This window comes from Micropterus dolomieu, linkage group LG11 (assembly GCF_021292245.1).
Source record: "Micropterus dolomieu isolate WLL.071019.BEF.003 ecotype Adirondacks linkage group LG11, ASM2129224v1, whole genome shotgun sequence".
Taxonomy (NCBI): Eukaryota; Metazoa; Chordata; class Actinopteri; order Centrarchiformes; family Centrarchidae; genus Micropterus; species Micropterus dolomieu.
In genome coordinates this window covers 4,281,680-4,293,150 of record NC_060160.1, presented here as the reverse complement: position 1 = coordinate 4,293,150, position 11,471 = coordinate 4,281,680, and the positions used below count along the sequence as shown (strand labels likewise).

Here is an 11,471-nt window from a genome sequence, read left to right as displayed (position 1 = left end):
GTGTCTTAAAGAAAGACTAACTGGCTTGTAGGAGCCAGAATACTTGCTGTTTGGTAGGGGGTCATATACTTGTTTTTCCTCATCAGATGGTTATCAATTTTTATAAATTCATATGATGTGATTTTCTGGAATTTTCTTTGGGATTCTGTCTTTCACTGTTAGAATGTACATATGATTAAAATTGTAGATTGTTGCATTCTTTGTAAGTGGGCAAACCTGCAAAATCAGCAAGGGGTCAAATACTTATTTCCCCCACTGTATATAAACTGGGTAGCTTGATTTGTCACATAACTTCATATTTTATGAGCTCTTCACATGTTTTGTTTGCAAAAAGTTGAATTTAAAATAACTAAAGCTGTCAGATAAATGTAGTGAAGTAGGAGTAGAAAGTGGCATGAACAGAAAAGACTCAAGTAAAGTACCACAAATTTGTACAAGTACTTGAGTAAATTTACTTAGTTACAATCCACCACTGTCGTTGTTATTTAGTATTTGCAACTTTATGACTTTAAAGACTAAAACATCTGTGGTGAGACCGTCCATGCCTTCTGGTCTGACGTGGCTGTAAATGAATAAGTTAGAGTCTGGAAGCTGAACACTAGATGATTGACAGATTTCTCCTTTGCTCGCTCAGATATAAACATGAACTCTTCCTACGCTTCATTCTCCCTGGAGAAAATGGTGGCTGTTGTTCTGAATGTGTTGTTGAATTTCTCATAATTCCCAGCCTTATGAGCTCGTGACCCTTTAAAATGAAGCAATGGCCCCCTTTAACTGAGGTTTTACGGTATATTCAATATGTTTTAAAAAACTGTGAAGTGAAGACTCTCCCCTTACTCTCCTTTTATTTGTTTTTTTAAAAGCCTGCAAAATAATCCAGGATTTGGCAAGAAAGCAACATATAATCCTGTTTAACCGTTTTTTTTCATCTTGTGCCCCCCCTCAGGTTTATCTTAACCTCTTAATACATTTGAGAAAAGCTTCAATTTGTTCTACATTGCCTTGTTTTAGCTGTATTGCACCAGCTGTATGTAAGTTAAAACATACCGTAGTTATAAATTATTACAAAGTGTGATTTATGCATTACTAAAATAAAAGCAGTTGCACCACGGGGATAAGTGACACAATTCTGCATAACAACTAAATAGTTACACATGCCACAGAGTCGGTGCAAATCATAAAATGTCACAGAATTATACTCACTGATGGCAAAACAGCCTGTCCCGCAGCATCAATTTTCATTAACTGCATGTCATTTTGCACCACAGTAATCCAGTAGAGACCTAATTTATTGAAATTATATTTTGATATTGATCTAGCCTACTACAATGTGCTACGATGCCAAGATGCTCATGCCAGCCAGAAAGCTAACGCACCTGATTACCATGACTTGCCTTAGTGACGACTTTACGTCTTAAATAGTTGAGTCATGCCCCTTGGGGAAAACAATATCTGTAAGTGAGATAACAGCTGGGTTTCAGGACTGTGAGGCACCAATCGTATTTATCAGCTCTCTCCACCTGGAGTGTCGGCCAGAACACTACGTGCCCTTCTGAAGTACCAGGAAAGGCATTGACTTTATACAGGAAATGAGAATAAGAGTCTACATAAAAGGATAATCCAACGTGATTGTATTCAGGAGATGTGTTTCCGTCAATATACAAAGACATTAAAACAATGAGTACTATAGCCTACTGTTCAAATAATGTTACACATACTGTACATCATACAACTACCCTGACATTATCTGAACAGGAATATATAAGAATGTACTGAATATGCTGTCTAATGTACAACTTAAATAAGAGCAAAATAAACCAAACACCTGTAATTAATGCCCTCGTAATTGCCTAGCTTGCATTTGGCAATTTATTAATGTTACAACCCAGCTCGTTAGGGTAGGGCAGTAACAAGGTATTTGGGTTAAATTAAGGTGGTAAGGACAACTGAATTCAGGTTGAGTCAAAGTTTAATTAAATGAGTGGTCTTCAAAAAAAAAACACAACAAAAGGAGGCTATGTAGGTACTGACAATAAAACACTTAACAAAAGGAGGGCAGTACCTACATGTTGTACAGGAATGTAGTGTAACCAAACAAACAATTTTCCCCCTTAAAGGGTGCCTCTCACACTCTAGTTCACAAAGGTTTTTACTGACAAGAGTCACTTAAGCCGGCAACCAACAAACAGATCAGATCAGATCAGATTTAAACACTCAAGACATTCACAGGGGTACACAACCAACAACAAGGCAAACTGATCACTGGCTCACAGTCGCCTCAAACTGCCGGAACACAAACTATTTGTAGGCCAGCTGGTGTTGATTGGTGAGTTCTGGTTGGCAGGTTCGGTAGGATCCTCAGCCACACCAATCAGACGTCAGCAAACAGCAACCAGGAAGTGGGTGGTTCCAGGTCCAGGGGAACCAATCCTCGACAGGTGCTTGCCGTGGGGATTTGCATACAGCTCAGAGAACTCCAAAACACAACTACTCTAAGGCAGCCAGCGGCGGCCGTAACATTAATTTCAAAGGATGAACAGTAGCCACACTACTGTTTGACAATGTTTTAGGGTGGATTTTCCTTATAAGGCAGCAACACATGCAGTATGGATTTGCATGTACCAACATTTTTAAGTTTCTGCAGCATTTAGAAATGTCACAGATGTCCATTTTAGTCGCGCACATGAGGTCATTTCATTTAGAGTAAGTCCTGTGGATTGTTTATCTCCGTCAGCTGAAATGAGGACTTCTTTAAAGCTCTGTGACTTTGACTTTAAATTCTGGATCTGAGCCAAAGTCTGCTTTCATCATAACTTTATCTTTGCATTTCTCTGTTGGTTTAGTTGTAGGTCACTGTGAGGACAAAATACTGCAGAGTCATGCACACATGCACTTCCCGTAAATGTAATTATGAACTTTAAGTAAACAGAACCGGCTCAATTTCAGGACTGAATTCCTCAACACAAAGAGAGGTGTTATTGTGAAACTATGGATCCAGTTTACCGGGAAACTTTCTGCTTTTATCAGCCATCTCTCTCTTTGCCTCTCTGGCAGGCCTGAGTGCTGGCTCTCCTGTGACCTCTCCTCTGAAGAACATCGGGGACTTATCCCAGAAAAAAGAGGAAGACAATGCCAACATCGGTCCACAGAAAACGAAAGGTCTGACACGTTCAAAGACAGGTAAAGCTGTCATTTAATACTGGGCCAAATATTAACAAGTGTCCTGGCTGCTAACATTGAAGCTCAACTGTCTTTTTTTTTTTGCTTTCTTGATTTTTTCGGTACCAGGTAGCTTGTAAAAAATTCAGATAGAGATAGAGATACCCAAAAAAGTACTTGGACACTTGAACATTACCAAGGCTAAAATAACAGCAGCGAAGTGGATAAATACATGAAAAACAACCTTATTAGTCCACCTGTGAATAGTCATACAGGCTGACCTAAAGATAATTAGACAAAGTTAAGTTAATCATTTAGAAAAATGAATAAAAGCAATGGGAATCTGTCATCTTAAATATAACCAATTTTCAAACAGTTTTATGTACAGCACCTCCGTAGGTGGCCAGCAGCACATACAGTAAAAAACAAACCACAATCCATTTATTGAGTGATTTTAAGCCAAACCAGACCCGAAATAATATCTGGGTCAGTACAAAACAACTACCCACATATTATTTATTGCTGCATTAACATAAACTTTGTGTTTTCCATCCTCAGATCCCAATATGAGCAGGTTCAGTGAGTCTCTCAAAAGAGGATCATCCATTCGTCGAAGCCTGAGATTTGGCAGTAAGAAGGACAAGGAGAAAACCTGCAGACAGGAGCCACTCTTCCCTGTCTCTGAAGACTCAGTGGAGGAGAAGAAGGATCAAAAAGTGCAGGAGGATGCGGTGTGGGAGGAACTTGAGGAGTCAGGTCTCTATTTTTTTTAAAAACCTTATTTAACCAATGAGGGTTTGCTGCTGTCCTGCTTTAAGGCCACCCATCACCTTCCCTCTGGCAGCCATATTGGAAGACAGAGCTGTCCACAGTGTCATGTTTCTGTAACATGCTAATGTTTAGCATAGTTTATCTTTAGCATGTCATGTTTGAAGCAGCGTAACATGTATATTTTAGTTTGTTTTAGTTTAAATTCAGCTTTTTGCAAACAAAACATATGAAGAGGTTATTAAATAAGAAGTTTTCTAAGGAGACAGTCTACTGGGAAACGTTCTGCTTTTATCAGCCATCTCTCTTTGCCTCTCTGGCAGGCCTGAGTACTGGCTCTCCTGTGACCTCTCCTCTGAAGAACATCAAAGGCTTTTTCCAGAAAAAAGAGGAAGACGACGCCAACATCGCTCCGCAGAAAAGAAAAGGTCTGACACGTTCAAAGACACGTAAAGCTGTCATTTAATACGAGGCTAATTTTTATTATCAAAAACTGCTCACAGTTAAGTTTTAATGGCTTTTATTTATATGCTTTCTCGATGTTTTGGATCCAAGTAGCTTATAAAAAAGGTTTTCTCTCACCATTACATACACAACATGGTCAAAAGTGTGAGATACCAAAATAAAGTACATGGACACTTGAAACAGTTTTCTATACAGCACCTCTGTAGCTGGGCTGCTTTAACATAAACTTTGTGTTGTCCATCCTCAGATCCCAATATGGGCAGGTCTGGTGACTCTTTTAAAAGAGGATCATCCAATCGTCTGAGTCAGATTTTCAACAATAAGAAGGATAAAACCTGCGGACAGGAGCCACTCTTCCCTGTCTCTGAAGGCTCAGTGGAGAAGGATGAAAAAGTGCTGGAGGATGTGGCGTGGGAGGAGCTTGAGGAGTCATATACACTGCCAGAAATGCCCCACACACCGCTGTCAGGTACAGTCTCTGTTAGATGTTTTTTTAAAAACCTTATTTAACCAAGGAGGTTGCTGCCCTCCTTTAAGGCCGCCTATCAGCTTCCCTCTGGCAGCCATAGTGGAAGACAGAGCTGTCCTCGGTATCATGTTTCTATAACATGCTAATGACAAGCATAGGTTATCTTTAGCATATGATGTTTGTAGCAACACAGCCTCTAACTGTGTCTGTCTGCTGTTTACTGCTGAGCAAGTAGCGTATACTGGGTTTTTACAACTTTTCCTCCGACACCAGCTGCCTGCTGCGGCCAAAAATGACTCTATGAGAGTGGTGAGAGTGAACCAAAACAGTTAAGTTGTGGCTGTACAGTGAGCTGAAAGTCGAGAGCGCTGCAGATTCTGGTTATAGTTGACACCTTTAACCATGTCACATTGTTTTCATATCTGTGATGTTTCATATCTGATATGTTATACTAAAATATTGATTATAGTCGCTTTAATGTTTTCATTAACTATTTTATTTATCACTGGCTCCCGGAAAATAAGTTTACAAATGACATTCCTGCTGGACATTTGAAACTTATATGGGTATATTTGGATTTGATATTCAGTTCCTTATATTTTCATTGGTTGTCAGATTGTGTAGAAAAGTTTAAACCTGTGTCCTTCAGCTTACATCTAAATGCCAACCTTGTTAAGTGTTTAAAGACATTCATAGCTGCAAGCTATGAACGCAACCTTTTCTCATAATCTTCCCAAACATTCTTATTGTCTCTTTGTCTGTACATTCTCATTTATCTTTCTCTGTTTTGGCAACAAAAGCACCTAAAGATAGGAATCTTATTCCGGGTGTAAATACACCGGGGTTCAGTTTGGTCAGTCTAAATCCTGCCTTACAGAGGCCATTGCTTTAACTGTTAAAATTCCAGCCACATGTTATTTCTTCTGATTTTAACAATTTAATTTGAGTTTGAGTTTCCCTGCTGTTCTTTCGCTCTGATTTATCACACCTTGTGGCAATCATGTGTTGTTATCTGTCTGCAGCTAATCTATGCAATTCATTTTCAATTAAATGTTATTTATATAGCTCCAATTCAAAACAACAGTTATCTCATAGAGCTTTTCATATAGAGCAGGTCTAGACTGTTCTCTGTGTGCTATTATTTACCGAGACCCAACAATTCCCACCATGAGCAAGCACTTGGCGACAGAAGCAAGGAAAAACTTCTTTTTAAGAGGCGGAAACCTCAAGCAGAATCAGGGTGGGCGGCCATCTGCCTCGACCGGTTAGATACTACATGTATTTTTATACATGACTTTACATTAACTCATTTAGCTGACTGAACACACAGCCTGCCCTGCTGCACTCCTTGTTCCCACACCTGTCACAGCTGTCCCCAGTCACACCTGGTGCAGATTTGCACTCTACTCGGCATGCCTCTCCCCGCGCATTCCTCAGAAGCATTTATCTCATTATGCCAATCTTCATTGGCAGGTGATTGCGGTGTCTGCATCTGGTGGGTCCACCTACGCTTAAATAGCTTACGCTACAACGCAGACACCATTCAAAATAAGCACCTCTTCTCGCTCCGCCCCAGCAAGAAATGCAGTCTGGTGAGACATCTCACTCATACTACTCTGAGAACCGGGGTTACACAAGTAACCTAAAGTTCTCATTTATAGAATTTGTTTCAATGTCTCACTATGGGATATGGAGACTCCCGTATTGCCAGATAAGCTTATCTCAACAACCACCGGCTCTCAGGAAGCAGCACTCTGTTCCAGCAAGGGCCCTGTGCTCAGCGCTGCACACGCCACACTCTGAGCAGAGAAAACAGCGGACACTGCGCATTGACTCTCGATGCAAACAGGTACACCTCGGCCCATAACGCGACCACGCTTGCCTCAAAATGGCTGGGTGCAGAGCTCAATTGCTGTAGCATCCCTGGACAGCAGATCCACACACAGGTTCAGAAACCCAGGGACATGCATCGCTCTCAGCTCCAGCTTCACCTTCGTGAAGAGTTACCACAGAGTCGTTGGGCAGCACGTGAAGCAGCTGGAGAAGCAGGTGACGGAGCTAAAGGATCTGTACGTGGCAGCCCCCCGTGTGTCTTCCCCACTGTGCACCGTCAATAATGGCTTCATGGGGCCATCTAGCAGCGGGGCGCGAGCGTGACTCCTGGACGACACTGTGCGTGCGTGAGGTGCACCGACGGCAGCCTCGCCACTCCCGAGGAGAGCTACGGGTCCCTTTGCTGCTGACGCGCTTATTGTTTTTCTGTTCGACTGATCAAGATATGCTCCGATCACCAGCCAATCAGGATTGGTGTAATGAGATAAATGCTTCTAAGGAACACGTGGAGAGGCGCATCCCATAGTGAGACATTGAAATGAATGCTATGAATGAGAATAGTCTGTGTCCTCCCTTGCCTCTCTCTTTTCCTACAGGAATATTCAAGCTCTGCATTTGTATTACATTTGTATTACATTTGGAGAGATTCATCATCATCTCTAATTTTCTCCCAGTGATGCAGATCAATAAGCTGATAGAGATGGAGGTGCTGGAGGAGGCTCACCTGAACCTGCTCTCCCTGCGGCAGGAGTTCCAGCAGGAACGGGAGCGGTGTGGCGAAGACTCGCCCATGGAGCTGGCCAAGAAGGAGAAAGACCTTAGCCTCCTCTATGGAGAGCTGAGGAACAAGGTCAACACCATAGTGCGCGAATCCAACTCTCTTCCCGCCAGAAACAAGGAGCTGCTGGTACCTGTGGCCCGCATCATCCAAGAGGAGGAGAGGAGAGCTGAGGAACCCGGCGGGCTTGCGGGCAGCTGGATGGAGGCCTGGAGGGAGGCGGTGGGCGAGGGGGTGCAGGCGAAGGTGAAGAGCATTCACCTGGACCAGAGGGAGCAGAACACCTCCTGGTTGGCAGTTCATCTGGGTCTGCTAGGTAAAGCCATCTTGGAGGACTTGGAGAACGTGAAGAGGGAACTGCGAGGGTCGTACCCACCCAGCTTTAAAGTCTTCAGCACCTACGTGAAGAGTTACCACAGAGTCGTTGGGCAGCACGTGAAGCAGCTGGAGAAGCAGGTGACGGAGCTAAAGGATCTGTACGCTCTGCTGGACTGGATCATCAACCGCTACAAGAGGTCAGTGAATGTTATTTTGACTCAATCCCACACACAGTCGTTCTGCTGCCCCAAATACTCACTAGAGCCCCAAATGTGGATTCATTTGCAAAAAAATCGTCCCTAACCAATGCATCTCCTCATCTTAGAGTAACGTTTGTTAAAACTACCGGGACCTGCTGTTTTGGAAAATTACTGAGCTTTTTTAAACAGTTAACCCGTTTTTATGGATGTCTATGAAGATTCTCAGTCACCGAGGTCAAAGTTATCCAAGGTGGGGTTAAAATCAAGGGCAACTTAACTAGGCTGAAAATCCTCAAAGACATTTTTGCAGCAGCTCACCAACAGGCTTCTTCAGTTCTAACCTCTGTGGGGTCGTTATCCAGGTTATGGACACCGCTTGGTTTGTTAGCGCTCCTGGCTGTTGGAGTCACCTTCTTTTCAAGGATTTGTGTCTTCAGTAGCAACCAATGGGCTTGGAGCTGAAAGCCGCAGACAGAAGTTTTGGTGTGTACCCTGTCGCCTCCAAATTCCTTTTACAGTACATCCAATGAAGCCAGTACTCCTTGGCTGGATTTAAACCTTTATTGTAATTGGTTGTAATTTTACTAAACTAAACTTTATTGAGCGATTGGTTATAACTTTATGGATAAAAGATACATTTGTTACAGATTAATAACTCACCACTATGAAACTCTTGCTCAGTCCATGTTGCTAAGCTGGTAAGGGGAACATGTACAGGTGAACCGAAGCCGTGTTTACCGGCTTTTCACAACCCGCCCTACTGTGCTTCTGATTGGCTAGTGGTCCTTAACTAGCAACTGCGCATGTGCAACTCCCAACAAAGATCTTGTAGAGGCAAGAAGCATCACTCTATAGCTAAAACGAAGCCTTCAACACAGGGTGAAAGGAGGAGCTGTCCAGTATGAGTATTTTTTCAAAATGAAACCATGTAAATGTGTTCTGGTACAACCCCTAAAAAAATTATAACCCTGAAAATGAGCATAATATGACCACTTTATCTCAAAATGCAAGACCCAATTTAGTTGATATTATAATTACACTAGCGGTGCAAAATTCCCAAACAAATGTGCAATTGATCAAATTACTAAAATGAAATGACATACAGTGAACATGGCCAGATACCTGGATAACTTTACTCACTAATGTGATTAATGAGGTCTGGGGTCATGGGAAAATCACAAAAAATCCAGACAAGTGCCCAGACAATTAGACAAACTCTGAACAGCCCAGTGACGTGAATGCTTATTGAACCACGTTCTAACACATATAACTGATTGCAGCAATGTTTATAATCTCAAAGTTGCAGGAAAAAACCCAAAACACATCTAAAAACACATTTCGGCTGCCCACATACAATAAAAATGTGTTCACAGATGGTGCAAACAGAGATGTTTAAAAGATACCAAACACCACCACAGCGAGCGTGAAAGGGGGAGCAGTTAAAAAAAGAGGCAGCACTGCTGACATCATTTGTTGAATCAGGCCACACCAAACTAAAAGACTGCGCTCAAAACAACATTTGGGAGACCAAAAATAAACAGCTGATCTGATAAAAAAGAGGCACAACACTCTCGAGGCCAAAATGGAAAAATTTAAATCAGGTCGTGCTCACATTTCTCACAGATTATGTAAAGTAGCATCCTAAAAAAGATTCTTTATACAGTAGATCAGACATACACTGTAACATGCAGTCCTTTTCATACAAATAAGTATTGTGAAAATTAACTCCATCATCACATTGTGCACTGAATCTTGAATCTTGAATTAAACTTGATTCATCTTCTTACTGGAGTGTAGCATTTCTGGGAACAATTTTCAGCTGTTTTGTAATGCTTTAAAGCCTAATTTAAAGATTACGTTTCCCAAGTAACGTCATACAACATCACAAAGGTCTTGAGAGAGCTTTTAACTTCATTTCATCTTTCCGCCGACATAAAGCAACTTGTCTCCAGCAGTCTTTGGTGCCAACAGATGTTAGTTAGATGTTAGTAACAGATATGTTGTGATGTGTATGATGTGTTGTGTTTCACCCCGACAGCGAGAGGATCATGGGAAGTCCCTCCCTGCAGTCGGACATGAAGGATGAGAGGGATGATCTGCAGCTGGAGGGTGACTTCCTGAAGCAGCTGAAAGGAAAGTACTGCTGCAAAGTGAAGGTGAGGAGCATGCAGGGCTGGAGTTCTTATTGAGGACACTGACTGTCTGTAATGTGTCTGAGAATTGGGGGATTTTAGCTGCCTTGAAGAGTTATTAAAAAACTTTTTGTAATGACTGATTCCAGTTGTTTTAGACCCATTATATCCCCCCAGGATTCAGTATTTCTTAACAAGAGTTAAAGTAAACAGGCCCTTTAGTTCTTTATGTTGGGAAATAAAACATAGTGTTTATTTTATGTACTGTATGTTTAAGATAACAATATAATGCACATACTAGTTCACTTGTACTGTCCACAGACCTTCATTAGGTTAAATTCAAGGTGATTTAAATGAATTATACCTGGTTAGGGACAGGATGTTTTCTTTCTTTCCCCTTGTTTTCATACCTAGCTATTGTTGTAATTATTTTCTTCAAGATACAAAAAGGGGGGGTGGGGGAGTGATTGTGGTCAAGAAAACCAAAGAAGAAATCAAGAACCAAATCAGAAAACAACAATGTGTAGTTTTTGTTCATTTGTCTTCTGAAAAGTCTAAATCAACTTTCAGAATTAAATCTTTTTGCAGACATGTCAGTCAGAAATTCAAAACATATATATATATATATAAATACAGCTAAATATTTATTTAAATTATATAGTATTACTAGTTCTTGTGATTATCCCTAAGGGAAGAGGAGCTAAAAGTGTAATTTCTCAGAAAAGGGACTGCCTGTTGTTGAGATTGAAGTTGTTTTTTTTTACAAACTCTTAAGTGTTAACTGCCACTTTTCTTCTCCTGGTTTGTTTGTGCAGGAGGAATTGAGATCTTCCCTTGACAGAGTTATTGAACTTGAAAATAAGGAACTTTGGAAGGATAGCAGGACTCCAAAGAAGGAGGAGGACTTCCTCAACTCTGAGATTCACATGGACATCTGGACGGTACGACAGAGCAGTACCTGCTACATAGATTGATTAGATATCAAGGATGATATTTCACATGACGCCTTTATGTAGTGGGGTCAAAATCAAAAACATGTTGTTCATTTTCTATTTTTTTAAATACCTTATGTGTGCTTCAGTGTATTTGAAATTATGTGTAAAAATCAGAAAACTACCAAAGTACCATAAAAAAAACATTAATGTGCGTCTGTAGCCTCTTAATGAGACTTAGTTCATGAAAGCACAGAAAATACATTGCAGATATACTCTCATATTGGAAGGAATGTTCTTAATTTTGCTTAAAATCATACTTTAAACAAAGGAGGGGTTTTTATTTCTCATCCACCATGGTTCAGTGTGGTGGGTCGACCATGTGGGCGCAGCAGAGAGCTTCATATAAATCTCATT

At 41.1% G+C, this 11,471-nt stretch overlaps 1 protein-coding gene across 3 annotated transcripts in view; it reads left to right on the top strand.

Moving 5' to 3' along the window:
- Positions 1-11,471, top strand: part of exoc3l4 (exocyst complex component 3-like 4) — a 30,685-nt gene that overhangs the window by 2,152 nt on the left and 17,062 nt on the right. For 2 of the 3 annotated variants that reach the window (XM_046063107.1, XM_046063106.1), the window contains exons 2-8: positions 3,055-3,180; positions 3,718-3,915; positions 4,251-4,355; positions 4,640-4,861; positions 7,369-7,987; positions 10,029-10,146; positions 10,938-11,063. In XM_046063107.1, coding sequence (XP_045919063.1) covers positions 3,055-3,180; positions 3,718-3,915; positions 4,251-4,355; positions 4,640-4,861; positions 7,369-7,987; positions 10,029-10,146; positions 10,938-11,063 — 1,514 coding nt within the window. The remainder of the gene's footprint in view (positions 1-3,054; positions 3,181-3,717; positions 3,916-4,250; positions 4,356-4,639; positions 4,862-7,368; positions 7,988-10,028; positions 10,147-10,937; positions 11,064-11,471) is intronic. The other variant, XM_046063108.1, reaches the window with a different exon arrangement.